Source organism: Peromyscus eremicus, chromosome 10 (genome assembly GCF_949786415.1).
Source record: "Peromyscus eremicus chromosome 10, PerEre_H2_v1, whole genome shotgun sequence".
In the NCBI taxonomy this organism is placed as follows: Eukaryota; Metazoa; Chordata; class Mammalia; order Rodentia; family Cricetidae; genus Peromyscus; species Peromyscus eremicus.
Window position 1 is genome coordinate 57,938,824 of NC_081426.1, and position 19,945 is coordinate 57,958,768.

Genomic DNA, 19,945 nt, shown 5'->3' on the forward strand with positions numbered 1-19,945 from the left:
AAAATACATTTTGGCCCCAACAAATCATCGGCAGCTACTTCCTAGAAAAAAATTCCAGGCCATCCATGTATGTTTAAATGCCATTTGTATTCACTGCTTTTTGAACCGAGAACAATGCAACCTCTTAGTTTTTAAGTACATTTTGAAATCCCAATTTCTGATGCTCCTTCCCACTCCAATACATCCACATCCCATTACTAAACAGACTCGAGCCGAGAGGTGAGAAAAATAATGTTTGCCATTTTCCTCCTTTCCCTGGGAATAAACTAAGACCTCATATTAAAGGCTTTTTTTCTTCCTAAGTCAGAAGGGCAACAAAAGACTCAAAAATTTTTTTCAAATAAAAAAAGTGTGAAAATAAGTAAATAGGCATTAGAATGTCAAGCCCCACACAGATGTAAGATGATTTCATTTTAACAGGCAAGTGCTGGAATGGAAAAGAAGCTTGCTGAGAGGCATTCACTTAAAAAAACAAGCCAATACACCTAGCCCATGTTAGCACGGGCTGGAGTATACCAACAAAGGCAGAGAGTCAGCTCTTCCTTTCATGAGCGTGTAAGGCTAGCGGACAGTGGCCGTCAGCGACACACAACGGATTCTAAACCAACCGTTACAGTAATCAATCATGTTTATTTAAAGTATTCTTAACATCAGAAACTTTTACTGGGAATTAAAAAAAGAATCAGTAAACAACCAGTTCACTTTTCCTATTCTAGCCACATAAGCCAGCTGTACCACAGACCTCAGCTGGAGGGTGTAAGGAAACTATTCTAAAAGCTTCACGGTCCCGAGAACTACAGAAAACTGCCAAGGTAAAGTAAATACAGTGCGGCTCTGTCATTCATACCAGATAACCCCAAATAAATACCTTAAGAAAAAAATGAAAATCTATTAAAATCACTTAAAACACGTAAATGCAAAAATCTCAACTTTCCTTCAATTGGGCCAGAAACCACCACAGACATTATGATCACGGTTCCAGGGACAACGAGTGGAATGTTTAAGCTTAGGCCAACCAACGAAGTCCTGTGAACTTTCCAATAGAATCATTTACTCAGGTATACTGTAAATAAGAACTGTGGCAACACAGGAAGCAAAAGTCAGTTTGCAAGTGAAATTTCTAGAAGCTCATGAAAACAATACCATCCCAAATTGCAGATGGAGAAGGAAAAACAGTTAAGAGTACTCTGGTCATCTTCAGTCATTTGGTCATCACAGCGTTTAACACTCTGCTTCCCACATCCACGTTAGTCCACAGGAGGAGCGGGTGGGTCCTGACCCTGGCATTAACAAAGAATGGGTTCAGTGACTTTTTTTTTTTTTTTTTTTTAAGATTTATTTATTATGTGTACAGTGTTCTGCCTGCATGTATCCCTGCAGGTCAGCAGAGGGCGCCAGATCTCATTACAGATGGTTGTGAGCCACCATGTGGTTGCTGGGAATTGAACTCAGGACCTCTGGCAGAACAGCCAGTGTTCTTAACCTCTGAGCCATCTCTCCAGCCCGGGTTCAGTGACTTTTAACACATCTACTAAGTGAAAAGCACCCCTGTCCCCAACCCCTTCACACCACATTGACACCTGTAGTCTTCCTGCTTCTAGACAGGGAACATAAGGTAAGTACTGTGGTGTGGCAGTGAGTCATTCTTGCATGAGGTATGGGATAAAGGGAAGCCGCAGCAGGGGTGTGACTGTCCCGGCCACCTCGGGGGAGTGCCCATCCTCTCACTAATGTGACTGCTGAGTGCAGTCCACTCGCAGCTAGAGACTTGTATTTCTCACTGTGGAGTGTCTCCCGGAACGTGGCTCGGGTGCTTGTGGCAACCATCTTACCACTGTAAGGGGAGCCCACCTTACAAGGAGGGCTGTAGTAAGAGGAAAGAGACTGGCTATCTATGCGTGTGCGTGTGCGCGTGCGCATGTGTGTGCGCATGTGTGTGAGTGTGTTTGTGTGTGTGTGTGTGTATTAGAATAGGTCTCATGTATATTTATGCATGTATTCATGTATGTATGTATGTATGTATTTAGACTGTGTCTCATGTATCTCGGAGATTAGCTCCATGCACACTGGGGAGCACTCCATCTCTCATATCTCAGAGATTAGCTCCAAGCACACTGGGGAGCACTCCATCTCATATATCTCAGAGATTAGCTCCATGCACACTGGGGAGCACTCCATCTCATGTATCTCGGAGACTAGCTCCAAGCACACTGGGGAGCACTCCATCTCATGTATCTCAGAGATTAGCTCCATGCACACTGGGGAGCACTCCATCTCATGTATCTCGGAGATTAGCTCCATGCACACTGGGGAGCACTCCATCTCATGTATCTTGGAGATTAGCTCCATGCACACTGGGGAGCATTCCATCTCATGTATCTTGGAGATTAGCTCCATGCACACTGGGGAGCACTCCATCTCATGTATCTCGGAGATTAGCTCCATGCACACTGGGGGAGCACTCCATTTCATGTATCTTGGAGATTAGCTCCATGAACACTGGGGAGCACTCCATCTCATGTATCTTGGAGATTAGCTCCATGCACACTGGGGAGCACTCCATCTCATGTATCTTGGAGATTAGCTTCATGCACACTGGGGAGCACTCCATCTCATGTATCTCAGAGATTAGCTCCATGTACACTGGGGAGCACTCCATCTCATGTATCTTGGAGATTAGCTCCATGCACACTAGGGAGCACTCCATTTCATGTATCTCGGAGATTAGCTCCATGCACACTGGGGAGCACTCCATCTCATGTATCTCAGAGATTAGCTCCATGCACACTGGGGAGCACTCCATCTCATGTATCTCGGAGGCTGGCTTCATGCACACCAAGCAAGCACTCTACCAGGTAAGCTACATCCTCAGCCCAGAAACTAGATGTACAATAGCACTGTTAATCAAGACAACGGGGACCTGTTAGGTGGCCTATGTGCTGGGGTTACAGTTGTGTACACGCACGTTCTGCTTCGATGTTAAACGTTCTCAGCACTGAACCTACCTCAAGTTTTGGTGTGTGAACCAATAAATCCACTTATTTAGTCACCTTCCCGTTTTTGTTACTTGCAATAGAAAGCATCTGAGTTAAAAGGAGGTTAAAGCTATGCCAAGCTATATGGGCTGAGGCAGGAGGATCCTGACTCTGAGGCCAGCTTGAGCTACAAAATGAGTTCAAGGCTATCTGGGCCATACAGTAAGACTTAATCTCAAAAATAAGAGGGGGAGGCTTTCGGGACTGTTGGGAAGGCTTCGTTTACTTACCTTGGCATGCTCTGTGAGAGTGAGCAGCATTTCTACTGCAGCTTGTTTTTTCTGTTCCTTGCTTAGGACACAGAGGCTATTGTTCCTAGGACCAATAAGGTCCAGGGGGTGTTTCACTTGTAATGACTTCTAAGTCAGGTGCACTTGGATTTCTTTATCTCTAAACATTTGAGAAATTAATCTCTGACACAAAAATAGTAAAGGTGCACATACAATGTAAGAAAAAAGGCTAAGAAAGAAATAGTTCACATAATATGCAAGCTTTTAATGCCTGTTCCCCTTTCCAGAAAGCCCTGAAGTACATTAAAGCTTTCTCTTCTGCTTTCCTTCCTCCGAAATCAGACAGGGTGGGACTGTGTAGACGAGGCTGACCTTGAACTCCGAGATCCAACTCTCACTGCCTCTCAGGTGTTGGGATTACAGGGCATACCATCACGGCCTGCAAGTGTCTGCTGTTCTACTCAAGATTCCACGTGCAGCCCAGTCTCACTGCACACTTGCTCTCCTCTGGTAAATTCTAACGTTAATTACATAAGGCTGCCAAAAAGCAGCCATTAGGAACTGCACTTGTGAAGGCTGAATATTAAATTAATAGAGTAATTTGGTGTTCCAACATGTGGTTTCATCATGAAAAAAAAGTTCTTTTGTTTGATTTTTGTTTTCTTGAGAAGGGGTCTCCTATAGGCCAACCTAGGCTCTAACTTGCTATGTAGCAAAGGATGACCTTGAACTTCTGATCTTCCTACCTCCTCCACCTCCCCAGTGCTGGGACTCCAGGTGTATGCCACCAACACCTTGTTTATGAGGCACTGAGGAGCCAATGCAGGGCTTCGTGCATGCTAGGCAAGCAGTCTACCAACCGAGCCACATCCCTAGCCTGAAAATGTTTTTCTAGATGCCGAGTCGTTTTACAGATACCCAGCACCTCTCCGAAATAGATCTCACTTTGTAGTACAAGGTGGCCTAGAACTCACTAGGTAGGCCAGGCTAGCCTTGAATTAGTGGTAATCCTCCTGAGCCACTCTCCCAATGCAGGGGTTTCAGATCTGAGTCACACCTAACTCTATTTTTTTTTAACGTTTATCTCTACAAAAGACAACTGGGCACTGAAAATTTTATTATGACTACACTGAAAGAATTCAGTCCAAGAATTAAGTCTGCTGGGCGGTGGTGGCGCACGCCTTTGCCTTTAATTCCAGCACTCCGGAGGCAGAGGCAGGCGGATCTCTGTGAGTTTGAGGCCAGCCTGGGCTACAGAGCGAGATCCAAGAAAGCCAAAACTACAGTGAGAAACCCTGTCTCGAAAAACCAAAAAAAAAAAAAAAAAAAAAAAGCTGGGCGGTGGTGGCGCACGCCTTTAATCCCAGCACTCGGGAGGCAGAGCCAGGCAGATCTCTGAGAGTTCGAGGCCAGCCTGGTCTCCAAAGCGAGTTCCAGGAAAGGCGCAAAGCTACACAGAGAAACCCTGTCTCGAAAAACCAAAAAAAAAAAAAAAAAAAAAAAAAGAATTAAGTTTTCCTCTGGATAATTTAGATATTTCAGTCAAAATAACCGCCCCGCACTACCCAGAAAGGATTAGTAATTCTTACACTGTGAGGGCTGGAGGGCTTTCCGGGGAGGCTGGAGCCTCTCAGATTAGGAGGTCTCAGTAAGAACAGGAGCACTGCAATCACCATCCAGGCCATCAGGATCACAGTGATGCTGACGCCGTTGTCACTGGAGGGTCCCGGCACTAGAGACAAACAAGATGAGCATCTGTAGCAAAACTGCCCGGACGGTAACATTGTGAGACAAAGGTAAAACAGATTCTACTGTTTAAACACTGCATGAAGAAAAGCACTAACAGTTTAGAGTACAGCTGCAAACTGGTGTGCTTCAATTTCCCTTCCTTCCAGTGAGAAAATCTACGGGGTATAACTCACGTTAGTCACAAACCTAACTACAGTAAAGACTTTAGTCTAATAGTTCTTTAACAATTGTATTTATCTTTTATTTTGTGTATGTATGTCTCTGTGTGGAGATGAGCATGTGTACACCGGTGCCCACGGAGGCCAAAGGGGTTGGGTCCCCAGAGCTGGAGAAATAGGCAGATTGTGAGCTCTGACATGGGTGCTGGGAGCAGAACCCTGGTCCTCCGCAAGAGTAAGCACTGTATGCCCTTAACCACCAAGGCACCTGCCCAGCCAAATGTATTAAGTTCATCATTTGGGTTAACAGACACTTAGCGCTGTGACGCTCCACGGGCTACACAATTCAACAGTTGTGCATTGATTGCAGAAGGCTCACAGACTCAGGAAACCACAACTCCATAGATTTGCTGAGATCTAAAGAAGACAGATTAAGAATACCCAATAAAGGGGCTGGAGAGACGGCTCAGTGGTTAAGAGCACTGACTGCTCTTCTAGAGGACTCGGGTTCAATTCCCAGCACCCACATGGCAGCTTATAACTGTAACTCCAGTTCCAGGGGACCTGACACTGATGGCAAAACACCAATGCATATAAAATAAATAAATAAAAATTTTTAAAATAAAATAAAAAAAAATACCTAAAGAAGGGTGGTGATGCTGGCACATGCAAGCACTCGGGAGGCAAGGCAGATGGATCTCTAAGTTCGAGGTCAGCCTGGTCTACAGAGTGAGTTCCAGGATAGCCAAGGAATACAGAAAAACCCCATTTCAAAGAAAGGACTGCCTAGTGGAGAGGGCTGGAGACATGGCTCATGGGCTATGAGCACTTGTTTCTCTTGCAGAGGATCCTGGATCAGTTTCCAGCACCCACAACCATCTGTACTCTAGTTCCAGGAGACCCAACAACCTCTTCTGACCCCCACAGACATGCATGCAGGCAAAGCATGAAATAAGTAAATCGAAACAGTGTAAAGACTAGCACCGGCAGGTGTGGGGGCACAGCCTTTAGTCCCAGCACTCAGGATGGAGACGGCAGGTTTGAGTCTGAGGCCAGCCTGGTCTACACAGTGAGTCTCAAAACACAAAGACAAAAACAAAAAAATCTTTTAAAAATGCTCAATTTTCATAAATTAAAATTACAGATGAGATTTAAAGATAAAAACAGCAGATTGCAAAAATGGCCCATCAACATGACAGCTAGTTTTGGTTTTTCTGTATCAGGAAAAATAAAAGCTATCCAGACAGGATGCAGAAACGAAGCTGATGTACTGTAGCAGGTTCTGCAGGCCCAGGGCTCACTCCCATGCCAGTACTGAGGCCAGACTGCTAGCAACCAAAACAGACAGAGTCTTCAAGTACTTTGCTGGTACAAGAGGAGGCAGATGGGAATGCAGCTTCTGTTCTAACCCTAGTCACTTTCTGAGCAACACTAACTCAGTGGGGGGTGGGGGAGTCACCAGTCTGCATGCATTATCGGCACTGTTTCTCTCTTCCTGAGTTCTGGATGCTGGGTATCGAACCCAGGACCTTGCCCATGCTAGACAAACAGCATACCACACCCAGCCCCCCAGATCATTCTTCTCTTGTTCCCTTCTGTTAATCTAAATTTGTGGAGTTTTAAATTTTTATTAATTTAGCTGTGTGTGTGTGGGGGGGTGCAAGCCTTGGGAGGCAGAGGCAGGCGGATCTCTGTGAGTTCAAGGCCAACCTGGTCTATAGAATGAATTCCAGGGATACACAGAGAAACCCTGTCTCAAAAAACAAAAGTTAAGTTTCTCCTTTGATTTGTGTAGGGGGCAGGCATGTGAAGGTCAGAGCATCTAGTTCTTTCTTTCCACCATGTGAGTCCCGGGGATTGAACTCAGGACATAAGCCTTGGTGGTAAGTGCCTTTATCAGCTGAGACCTCTTACTTGAACTTTGTTGAGTCCTGTTTCTTTTTACAGAGGGTCTATCCATCATCCGTTATCATCAGGTCTCCAGGGTATATTCCTGACTTTCCTTTTCCTAACTCCCAAGACTAGAGTGTCATCCTAAAAACACTAGTAACACGAGCCCTGCTGCCCAGCCCAGGGAGCAGCCACTGCCGATCTGCCGACTCTGAGCACACTGGCCTGACCTTTGCTGGTGTGATTTGGTTCTACTTATGTCATCCCCACTTCTTCCAACATCAGCTTTTCTAGTTACTCCAGATTCTTGAGCCAATGTTTCCCTCGCCTGGCTGTACATCAATAAGGCCTGTGACCCACATCACAGATTCTGAGGCCCTGCGTCAGACCATCTGATTCAAGAGCAGCAGACGGGTGTGATCTAATATTTTTTAAACCTCCCCAAATGACTCTGATGTAATAGTAATAATTCAACCCTTCTCTGGCAGGAACCATGCAAACTGAGTCCTTCCACAACACCCCATACCCTCCACCCTGTCCAGCTCATACTCAAACCAACCTCCCATTCACTCTCCCCCTCCCCCTCCCTATAACAATCCCATTCCCTCTGCTACTGTCCTGCTGCCCCTGCTGGCCTTCTCCAAACTATCACTGCATTTCTCAACTGAAGGAATGGCTTCCCAGCTTTCCTAATTAGGTGGATCAAATTGTTGCTGCCGCCTTCCCGGGCTGGGGATCAAACCTAGGGCCTTGGACATGCATGCCGAGCAACCACTCGGCTCCAGCCACTGCCCAGGTCATTAACTTTTTAATAAACCATCTCGGGGCTATGTGACTGCTATCTTTCGGCTATTTGATCCTGGTGCCTTGGTTTCTTTATTTGTGGAAGGTAAACATCGCCATCAGCTCACAGGGTAGCAGTGAGTACTGAAATGGGCAGACCACAGAAAACAGCAATAGGGTCCATCGGAATTCAGTAAAATGTAGCTTCTGGGAGACACAATCCTGGAGCAGGATAAGCCAATGAAGCATCAAAGTCAAATACAAATGTTGGCAGGACAAAGAAACACAGCCCTTAGTGACTAACTGGATTGGGGTGGGGGGTGGGGGTGGGGGTGGGGGAGGAAGAACAAGGGCTGGGCAGAGGAAGGCAGCAAATCTCTCTACTTGAAAGTCTAAATAGATGCAATGTTCCTGACTTTCAAGGCTTGATAGATCACCCCCCACTTTTTTTCTTTTTTTTTCTTTTTGGTGAGTGCTGGTGATCAAACCCATGGCTTCCAGTAAATTAGGCAAGCCCTCTACCAACTGAACTATATCCCCAGACCAATATTTATTTGTTGGGAAGTACAAGGGACATATACCTTGGGACCTTCTGGGGAGGTAAGAAGGCAATTTGTGGGAGTCAGCTATCAGCTTCCAAGTTCATTTCCTCTAATGTCAGGACCATAGGTGCACTTGTGGACTGCTGGAGGTAAGTCTGCTGTGTGAGTGCCCTTGGGTCTCCCTGGCAGTCCTGGAACTCACTTTGTATACAAGGCTGGCCTTGAACTCTCACAGATCTGCCTGCTTCTGCTCCCTAAGTGCTGGGATTAAAGGCATGCACCATCACCACCATCAATTTTTTCTTTCTTTTAGACAGGGTTTCTCTGTGTAGCTTTGCGCCTTTCCTGGAACTCACTTGGTAGCCCAGGCTGGCCTTGAACTCACAGAGATCCGCCTGGCTCTGCCTCCCAAGTGCTGGGATTAAAGGCGTGCGCCACCACTGCCCGGCAATTTTTTGTCTTTTTAAAAGTAAGAATATAATGCTGGACATGGTGGTGACGCACGCCTTTAATCCCAGCACTTGGGAGACAGAGGCCAGCTTGATCTACAGCACAAGCGAGTTACAGGACAACTAGGGCTACACAGAGAAACTCTGCCTCAAAAAGAAAAAAAAATTAATAGAACTGCCTACAGAGGTCATGGAGAGGTACGTGACAAGCAATGCTTTAAAAATGTTTTGAAGGGGTAGGTGTGTGTGTGTGTGTGTGTGTGTGTGTGTGTGTGTGTGTGTGTCTTTGTATGCACGTGCATCTGTGTGGGTGTCACAAGAGAGCCTTGGATGCCCTGGAGCTGCCTGACACAGAAACTGGAAACTGGACTCGGGTCCTCTGCAGGAGCAGCAAGCACTCCCAACTGCCAAGCCATCTCTTCAGTCCTACACTGAAGTTTTTAACACAGGGAACATCGTAATTCAGTCTGATTTCTCTGATTTAGAAATTACATTATTTTATGTACTTATTTTGTGCATGCATGTGTGTAAGCACATGTGCCACAGCACAGATGTTGAAGTCTGAGGACAACTTGAGGACATCAGTTCTCTTCTTCCACAGTGTGTGGGTTGGGGGGGGGGGGGGGCGGGCAGAATCCCAGGGAACTGAACTCAGATCACCAAGCTTGGAGGTAGGCAGCTCTAACTGCTGAGCCATCTTACTGATCCTTGTCTTGTTTGGTTTGAGATCTCATGTACCCAGGCTGGCCTCAAATACGCTATGTAGCCACGGCTGCTTTGAACTCCTGGTTCTCTTGTCTCTGTCTCCAATTTGCTAGGATCGCAGGCCTGCGCCACTACTCCTGGTCTGCTGAACTTTGAAAAGCAACCATGGTGCCATTCTAGGCAGTAACCCTGGCATGTGAGACACAGTAAAACCCTACAGACCAGAGGTAGAACAGCAGGTGAATGGCCACATTTACAGCAGAAGCAGCGGGTGGGGTGGAAGAGGCAATGCTGAGTCAGATACACAGACTGAAGAGGATCTGAGGTCAGGCACAGCGGGTGAGGCCGAGGGTTCTAAGGTTCAAGGCCAGCCTCCGCCCACAGTGAGACCCCGTATGGGCTAAGGTGAGGTTCAGTGGTGGAGTGCTTGCCTAGTATGCATAAGGACTCGGGTTTGACCCAAAACACCCTAAGAAAGAAATAGTCCTTTAGAAAGATTCTATGCCAGGTGGTGGTGCCTGCCTTTTAATTTCAGCACTCAGGAGGCAGAGGCAGGTAGGGATCTCTGTGAGTTCCAGGACAGCCAGAGCTGTTACATAGAAACCCTGTCTCGAAAAACCAAAAAAAAAAAAAAATTCTACAAAGCCCTAACAATGTTTTTCATGTTCAGACAAACCTCCGAACTGTCTTTAAAGGTGGTTTTTCTGAAAAGCCTAGAAATGTTCTGCAGATGCTCGTCTTCTGTAATGAGAAAACTATGCTAAAAGTTAACTACAAAATGCAGGGGCTGGAGGACCAAGATGCCAACAGAAACAGGGAGAGAGGGAGGTCCTGTCTTCAGGCTGGGAATCTAGAAGATAGAAGGGATCTGCCTCCAAGTCTCTGCCTTCAAGGAACTCAGAATGGAGGTTGACATAAGATGCCTAAGCAGGGTCGGGCGGCTGTGGTGCCCTCCCTTAACCCCGCCCCCAAAAATGCCCAAGTAAAACATAGTCACCAGACACAGACTTAACAGACATGGGACAAACACAGTCACTAGACAAAGGACAAAACTTAAAAGGGTTTTAAAAAACAACAGGCCCAGCAGTGATGGCGCACGCCTTTAATCCCAGCACTCGGGAGGCAGAGGCAGGGGGATCTCTGTCAGTTGGAGGCCAGCCTGGGCTACAGAGTGAGTTACAAGAAAGGCTCCAAAGCTACACAGAGAAACCATGTTTCAAAAAACCAAACAAACAAACAAAGTTTTAGGTGAGGGTACTGGAGAGATAGCCCAGAGGTCCTGAGTTCAATTCCCAGCAACCACATGGTGGCTCACAACCATCTGTACTGAGATCTGGTGCCCTCTTCCAGGGTGCAGGCATGCATACAGGCACAGGCAGAACACTGTATATATGAATAAATATTTATAAAAAAATATATATGAATGAATCTTATTTGGACAGGCCACTCTGTTGTACAGAGAAACAGGGAGATAGTTGAGAACATATTATTAAGACTGAGCATGGTGACCCAAGCCTTTGATCCCAACACTTGGGAGGCTGAGGCAGACAGATCTCTGAATTCTAGGCCAGCCTGTTCTACATATGGAGTTCCAGACCAGCCAAGGCTACATGGTAAAACCCTGTCTTAAACAAACAAACAAAAGGAACCTATTATAATAACCTTATGGAAGAGGGAGGAGGCAGAATGGGGTGGTACTGAGTACAATTCTAGGTACATCCTGAAGGTATGATAATGGCTAGACCCCTGAGAGCCAAGAAGAGTCGAGGGTAACTTTCAGGACAGAGCTACCACAACTTATGGGACAGACAGCAGGAAAAGCAGCTGTGACAGATACCACTAGGACCTCCACTCTGAAGATGGTCTGAGAAGCCGGGGAACATCACAGTGGACATGTCCGGAAGACGGTCACCAACACACACATGAGTCATACACACGCCTGGAGAACATCATCAAGGGTGTGGCAAGGGAACAGCTCCAGGGAATGAGCTAAGGAGGCCAGAGCGGATAAGGAATTCAGGAATTGGAAAGTCAGAACTGTAAGACTGAACAATTACAGGTTCAGAGTGGAAAAGAACAGCTTCATGTGGAAACAGGAGAAGACAGGAAGTCATGTCAAGGGTTGTACTGGGTAGATAGCTCCACCAATTAAGTGTCTGCCATGCAAGCATGGGGCCCCGAGTTCAATCATCAGAACCCACGTGAAAAGGGTGGGCATGGTGATGCACTCGTAATCCTAGTGCCGGAAAAAGGAGAGAGGAATCCTGCCCTGGGGCTCACTGGCCAGCCAGGCGGTCTAACCTAATGGGTGAGCCCTAGATCCCATTGAGAGACATTGTATCAAAAACAAGGTGGAAGGCTCATGAAGAAGGACCTCTGGCCTCCATGTACATGTGCACACACATGGAATGTACACCAGCACACAGGTACTCCTGCACACAGGAACACACACCACAAAGAAATAAATACGGCTGTGTATACTGATGCACACCTTTAATCCCAGCACTTGGGAGGCAGAGGCGGGCAGATCTCTATGAGTTAAAGGCCAGCCCTGTTTATGTTTATATAATGGGCTCCAGGCTAGCCAAAGCTATACAGTGAGACCTGTCTGAAAAAAAGCCAATAAATAAAAATGCCAAAAGTTAAGTTTCGATAAAAGAAATAATACAAAGTGGCAGAGAGCTATCAAAGAGAAAAACCACTGGGTGCCTTTAGCAACGGTGCAAACGAGTCAAAACTTATAACTTAAAAACTCAGACCATATTCACTGGCTAATGATGAAATCTAAAGTCTTCACTAAAGACGGAGACCTACAGTAGAGTCTGCGAACTTCCTTTACAAATTCCCTCCCATGCTTTACCTCCCACACTTTCCCACCCTTGGAAGCCTGGAACCCCGTTCAGTCCTATTGTCTTCCACAAACTTATGTTTTTAGCAGAAGAAGCTACAAAGGAAGAGTTACATTCTTTTTTCACACAGGGGCTTGTCATGGACCACGGGGCAGCCTAGAATTCACCGTTTTCTTGCCGTAGCCTTCCCTGTGGAATTTCAGGCATGCACTACCACCAGAGACAGAAGAGCCGTGAGTGACTCTTCCCTGAGGAGCCTGGACCCCCACCTGAAGCAGCCAAAGCAATTCTGAGTATATTAGGCATCAAATATATAACTGAGAGCCACTTACCATAAAATAAACTAAAAGCCAGGCAAGATAGTCCATACCTATAATCCTAGCACCTTAGAAGGTGGAGGCCTCGGGACCGTCCCTGGTGCATGAGCTGGCTTTTTGGAGCCCAGTGCCTATGGTAAGACACTTTGTGTAGCCTTGGTGCAGGGAGGCGGGGCTTGGACCTGCCTCAACTGAATATACCAGGCTCTGCTGACTCCCCATGAGAGACTTTGCCTTGGAGGAGGTGGGGATGGGGGGGGTTGGGAGGGAAGGCTGGGGGTGGGGTGGGAGGAGAAAGGACAGGGGAATCTGTGGTTGGTATGTAAAATGAATAGAAAATATCTTAACAAAAAAATTTTAAAAAATAAAAATAAATAATTAAAAAGAAGGTGGAGGCCATACAATCAGATGTTGTTCAAAGACAGTCTGGGCTATGTGAAACTGGTTTTTTTTTTTCCCGCTTTAAAGACTTATTTTTTTATTTATTCTGTATACAGTGTTCTGTCTGCATGTATGCCTACATGCCAGAAGAGGGCACCAGATCTCATTGTAGATGGTTGTAAGTCACCACGTGACTGCTGAGAATTGAACTCAGGACCAGTGCTCTTAAGCTCCAAGCCATCTCTCCCCTTGAAACTGTTTTTAAAAAGTAAAAATAATATGCTGGGTGATGGTAGGGTATGCCTTTAATCCCAGCACTCAGGAGGCAGGCGGATCTTTGAGTTCCAGGCCAGCCTGTTCTACAAAGTGAGTTCCAGGAAGAAGAAGAAGCCGAAGGGAGAACACTGTCTGCTGACTCTGAGGCCCCCACCTTCCCCGTGCCCAGCTTCACCCTCCTGTTCCCACCGGTACTTACACTCCCGGAGGCACTCTGTGTCGGTGCAGTAGGACTGCGACTGCCGAAGCTGTGTGAGAAGAAACCAGAGTTAGCTGCGGAGCCACCAACAGGGGTCTGGGGCAGCAGGGTGAGGGGCAGAACTTGGTGCTGGAGCTAGCTCAGCATGCAGGAAGCCCTGCATGGAATTCCTAGCATCACACAATAAAGAAGCAAATCAACTTCTAAAAAGTTTAAAGGTTCTGCCTTCTTTTTCTAAAGAACACTCCACAACTTAAAAGGCTGACTTATGATTAGACTGTGGTTTGGTGATGACCTCTTTTCATTATGCGGTAAATAAAACTATATGTGATACAATGAAGACATATTTCAGTTGAAAGGGATTTACTGTATATCTGTTCCCATCTACCTTTTTTTAGAAAACATTTCACATGCCAGGTGGCTTACACCTTTATGCCTAGCACTGGGGCCAACCTGTTCTACATACACAGCAAGTTCCAGGCCTGCCGGGGCCTGTTGGGGAATATTATTCTAAGGTGTGTTACTTTTGTTTAGGTTGCATTTATTTGTTTAACTGTATGAAGCTGTGTTACTGTACCTGTCTAAAACACCTGATGGTTTAATAAAGAACTGAACGGACAATAGCGAGGCAGGAGAAAGGATAGGCGGGGCTAGCAGGCAGAGAGAATAAATAGGAGGAGAAATCTGAGAGGAGAGATGGAGTGAGAGAGAGAGGAGGACGCTAGGGGCCAGCCACGGAGTAAGAGTAAGATTTACAGAAGAGAGAAAAGAGTAAATGCCCAGAGGCAAAAGGATGATGGGATAATTTAAGGAAAGCTGGCTAGAAACAAGCCAAGTTAAGGCCGGGCATTTATAATTAAGAATAAGCCTCAGCAGGGTGGCAGTGGTGTATGCCTTTAATCCCAGCACTCCGGAGGCAGAGCAAAACTACACAGAGAAACCCTGCTTGAAAAACCTAAATAAATAAATAAATAAATAAAATAAGCCTCTGTGTGTGATTTATTTGGGAGCTAGGTAGTGTCCCCCCCCACCCAAAAAAAAAAAAAAAAAACCAAAGCAATCAACAAGGGCCACATAGTGAAACCCTGTCTCAAAACAAAAACAAAAACAAAAACAAAAACAAAAACAAAAAAAGGCTTTACTAAGTGAAGCCTAAAGGACTGCTCTAGGAAAGGGCAAGGGCAGAGTCTGCTGCTGTCACAGCTCCCTGTGAGGATCGGTATGTGTATGCGGGTGCTGTGTTTGCTGCCGATGCCTGCATAGCCGGGGACAGAGGGTGACACTGGTGTCTTTCTCTATTGTTCTCCAATCCATTGAGACAAGCCTCTTACTAAAGCTGGAACTCTTCTTTACTAGGTTAGCCCACAGTGATGTCTCGGGGTCGGCCACTCTGTCCCTGCAGCACAGGTGTGGGCCATGGGCATGCTCCAGTACACATGATTATTATGTGTGTATCTGGGACCTAAACACAGGTCCTTGTGCTTGCCTAACTCACTGAGCCATCTCCAGCCACCAGTAAAAAATTGTTTCTAAAAAAAAAACACACAGAGAAAGTTTCTAAACATTTCCAAACAGAACAGAAACATTCATGCACCTCCCAAAATGCAACTCAATTACAAATATACTCACACTCAGTTATGGGAGGGAGGAAGGGAGATGGATGTTAAACTCACGTAACTCAATAATTAGATGATGAGCACCCAATCTGGGCGTTCTTTGTATTGCAGTTACAAACAGCTCTGAACTTAAACACTTTAGGTTTGTAACACACAATTTAAAATATGCCTATTACAGATAGACAGTTGTTTGCTTTACATCCAACACTGAAGGGAGATAATGAACGAGTAAGTTTATGTTCTTTATACTAAAACTTACACAGGCAATGAAAAGGCAGTACTCCAGGGATCTAAGGAGGACACCCAAGGGGTCTATATCTGTAACTTTTTAAATTATGCTAAGAATAGCTAAGTGGTGGTAGCACATGGTCCCAGTACTCGGGAGGCAGAGGCAGAAGCAGGCAGATCTCTGACTTTGAGGCCAGTCTGATTTGCAGAGTGAGTTCCAGGACAGCCAGGGCTACACAGAGAAACCCTGTGTCAAAACCAAACAAAAAAAAAAAAAAATGCTAAGAAAAAAATCTCATCAATTTTAGAAATCAAAGGTAACAAAGCTTTATTAAAATTGTTGAAAATCGGGATGGAGAGATGCCTCGGTGGTTAAGAATACTTCCCGTTCTTCTAGATCAGCACCCATGTCAGGCATCTCACAACCAGCTAACTCCCGCTCCTGCAGGGCGCTACCCACCAACCCCACAGTTCCTCAGAGTTTTCTTGAGTGAGAGCAGCAGGAAATATTAGATAGAAGGATTTAGATTGTGGAGATAAACAGATAGGCCTGGAACCTTTTCCAACTGCCCCGACTGTCTCTGCCCCAGGGTATTTATAGAGACGCCAAGGGGTAGAGCAAAAGACCTCCTCCCCCAGCACAGCCAAGTGCAGACCATCTCAGACACCTGCACTCAGGATCGTGGTCCAATCATCCTCTCTATGCAGACCTGCTGGGTAAGGCCACTAGGAACCTGAAAATGGGCTCCCACAAGCTCCAGAGGATCCAATACCCCCTTCTGGCAACTGTGGGAACTGTACTCATGTGCAGAAACACAAACTCCCATATATACATAATTAAAAACTAAATCCCGGCCCGAAAGTAGTGGTGCATGCCTTTAGTCCCAGCACTCAGGAGGCAGGGGCAGGTAGAGCTCTGAGTACGAGGCCAGCTAGTCTACAAAGCAAGTTCCAGGACAGACTCCAAAGCTACACAGAGAAACCCTGTCTCGAAAAAAAAAAAAAAAAAAAGAAAAAAAGGTAAAAGATAAAAGAAAACGCTCTTCAATGGAAATGACCTGAGATTGATACTCAGAACCCACGTGGGAGGAGAGAACTGACTCCTGAGGTTGTCCTCTGACCTTCAGGAGTATACCATGGCACACATGTGTCCAAAAGCAGATATTAAATGACTAATGTAAAAATTAATAAGAATATTTTATCCCATCTTCCAATATATCTGTCTGAGTACACTGGTCCTTTTGTTTAGAGGTGCAGTTTTTTGGGTATTTTCATATTTATTACTGAAGCACTAGGTTAGTGAACAGTTAGCTTCCCTACCCAAGCGCACAGGCAGAGGAGTACCACTCGACTCTCAAGTAGGGAAGCTTCCGTTTGAGCGTCCGAGTCCATTTCACTGGCCAGGCAGTCTTTCTTTTCCTTACGACTTTACAGCCACTAAGGAGGTTTGGCATTACCCTGGCTTCCCTCCTGGGCCTTAGCATCCAAGGAGGAGCCTTCCCAGTGCCTTTTCTTAGAAAGAAATTCTAATTTTAGCCTGCTGGCAAAGGTCTACAGCAATCTCTTTTATCCCACAGAAGAAAAGAGACAAACAAAGGGTCCTGTTCCTCAGCAGATGTGTCTTTGTGTTCACTGGAATTGTAAGTTTTGCTTGGGGATTTTAATTTTCTTAGATTTATTAGCTGACTTTATGTGTATATGTAGCTGTCTGTGTGTATATATGTTCACTGTGTGCATGCATGCCTGCACTGGATCCCCTGGAGCTGAAGTGAGCTGCCATCTGGACACCTGGAATTGAACCAGGGCCTCTGGAATTGAACCACAGCTCTTAACTGCTCAGCCAACCCTTCCTCTTGAAAAAAAGGTTTTATTTATTTGTGTGTCTGTACTTGAGCATGCTGTGTGTGAGTGAACTTGGAGGCCAGAACACAGAGTGGGATCGCCTGCAGCTGATAAGAGGTGGTTGTGAGCTGCCTGATGTGTGTGCTGGGAACCAAACTCAGGTGTTCTAGATGAGTAGGCGCTCTTAACCACTGAGCCATTTCTCCAGCCCACTTCAGAAGTCATCCAGGAAATATCTTCTTGTGCTATTTCATTGATGTTTACTTAATTTTTAAAAAATGTCTGTATTAGCTGGGTGGTGGTGGCACACGCCTTTAGTCCCAACACTCAGGAGGCAGAGGTAGGTGAATCTCTGTGAATTCAGAAGTGAGCCTGGTCTACAGTTCAAGTTCCAGGACAGCCAAGGCTACACAGAGAAACCCTGCTCAAAAACAACAAAAAATATATTTATTTATTTATTTAATTTTATGTGTATTATGTGTATGAGTGCTTTGCTGCATGTAGGTATGTACACCATGTGTGCACCTGGTGCCCTTGGAGGTCAGAAGAGGGTGTCAAAGCCTCAGGACTAAGTTACAGAGGATGTCCTGGGAACTGAACCCACATCCTGTGTAAGAGCAGCCAGTGCTCTCAACCACGGAACCGCTTCTCCAGCCCCCACAGCTTCCCATGTCATTCCATATCATTACTCCAGTAGTCTTCAATATATTTAAGGTTTTACACTAACTAATCCTAGCACTCAGGAGACTGAGGAGGGCAGATCTTTGATTTTGAGGCCAACCTCAAGTCTATACAATAAGATCCTTTCTCAAAAAAAAAAAAAAAGGATGGGTGGTGGTTTTAATCCATCACTTTTCTTCTCCTCTCAAGACAGGGTTTCTCTGTGTAACAGCCCTGGCTGTCTTGGAACTAGCTCTGTAGACCAGGCTGGTCTTGAACTCCCAGCCTCCCAAGTGCTGGGATTAAAGGCCTGTGCCACTACCACCTGGCTTTTTAATACTTTTAATCCCAGCATTTGGGAGGCAGGTGGCTTTCTGAGTTTGTGGCCAGCCTGGTCTACAGAGCGAGTTCCAGGATCCCCAGAGCTACAATGAGAAACCCTGTCTTAAAAAACAAAACAAAGCTGGGTGGTGGTGGCACACGCCTTTAATCCCAGCACTCGGGAGGCAAAGGCAGGCAGAGCTCTGTAAACCAGGCTGGTCTACAGAGCAAGATCCAGGAAAGGCACAAAGCTACACAGAGAAACCCTGTCTCGAAAAACCAAAAAAAAAAAAAAAAAAAAAGTAAGTGTGAGTGTGTGTGTGTGTGTGTGTGTGGTGAGATAAAGGTCTAGTTTTAATCTTCTACATGTGAAAATCAGTTTTTCCATAGGAAGTTATAGAAGGGTTCTGAATTTTTATTTTGTGTATGTGTATGCCTACTTGTCTGTGTGTGTATCATGTGCATGCAGTGTCCAGAGGCCATAAACTTAGGTTGGATCCCCTAGAACTTGAGTAACACGTGGCTGTGAGCAGCTACGTGGTACTGAGCCACCTCTCTGGCTATCTTTAATATATACTATATCTATTACCTCTACTAATAACCAGCCAACGGGAGATTTCTGAGTTCAAATGTGTTCCCTGGTCTACATGTCTGCTTAGGTTGCTTCTGTTACAATGACTCAGTAGTGTGTTTTGAAATTGGATTTATGCCTTCAATATTGGTTTTGCTCAAGTTTCCTTGCCACATAAGGGTCTCTTATGCTCCCAGATGGAACTTTAGGATTTTTTTTTCTGGTTTTACAAAGTTATTGAAGCCTCCCACTATTACACTGGGGTCAAAATCTCCCTTTTTTTCTATTAGTGCTTGCCTTTATAAAACTAGCTGCTGTGGGATGGTCTGTATGTCAAATGTGTTGCTCTGATTGGTCAATAAATAAAACACTGATTGGCCAGTAGCCAGGCAGGAAGTATAGGCGGGACTAACAGAGAGGAGAATTGAGAGAACAGGAAGGCAGAGGGAGACACTGCCAGCTACCGCCATGACAAGCAGCATGTGAAGATGCTGGTAAGCCACGAGCCATGTGGCAAGGTATAGATTTATAGAAATGGATTAATTTAAGATGTAAGAACTAGATAGCTAGAAGCCTGAGCCATTAGGCCAAACAGTTTAAATAATATAAGCGTCTGTGTGTTTATTAAGTGGGCTGTCGGACTGCTGGGGCTTGGAGGGACCCGGAGAGAAAACTCTCCAGCTACAACTAGCTGTTCCAACTTGGTGCATATAAATTCATCATTATATTCTGACAAACTGTTCAATTACCAATACATAGTAATATCCTTTGTGTAACATATTTTGTCTTTAAATTTGTTTATACTTAATCTACTCCTTCTTGCTTTTGGATCCCATTTGCTTGAAAACCATTCTTTATCTTTCTATTCCGTTTATGTACTCACAGGTGAGCTGAGTTTCTTTCTTTTGTTTGTTTGGGTTTGTTGTTGTTGTTGTTGTTTGTTTTTCAAGACAGGGTTTCTCTGTGTAACAGCCCTAGCTGTCCTGGAACTTGCTTTGTAGACCAGGTTGGCTTGAACTCACAGAGATCTACCTGCTTCTGCCTCCCGAGTGCTGGGATTAAAGGCGTGTGCCACCATGCCTGGCTTATTAGCTGAGTTTCTTATAGGCAGCATTCTGTTGAGTTTTGTCTTTCAATCAGACAT

General features: G+C 45.5%; 1 protein-coding gene across 2 annotated transcripts in view; it reads right to left on the reverse strand.

Annotated features, from left to right (window-relative positions):
* Window positions 1-610: 610 nt before the first annotated feature.
* Smim14 (small integral membrane protein 14) overlaps window positions 611-19,945 on the reverse strand; it is a 49,269-nt gene continuing 29,934 nt past the window's right edge. For both annotated transcript variants that reach the window (XM_059275914.1, XM_059275915.1), the window contains exons 3-5: window positions 13,564-13,612; window positions 4,855-4,997; window positions 611-1,280 (exon numbers count right to left, since the gene is read on the reverse strand). In XM_059275914.1, the coding sequence (XP_059131897.1) occupies window positions 1,248-1,280; window positions 4,855-4,997; window positions 13,564-13,612 (225 nt within the window). In that variant the 3' untranslated portion in view covers window positions 611-1,247. The remainder of the gene's footprint in view (window positions 1,281-4,854; window positions 4,998-13,563; window positions 13,613-19,945) is intronic.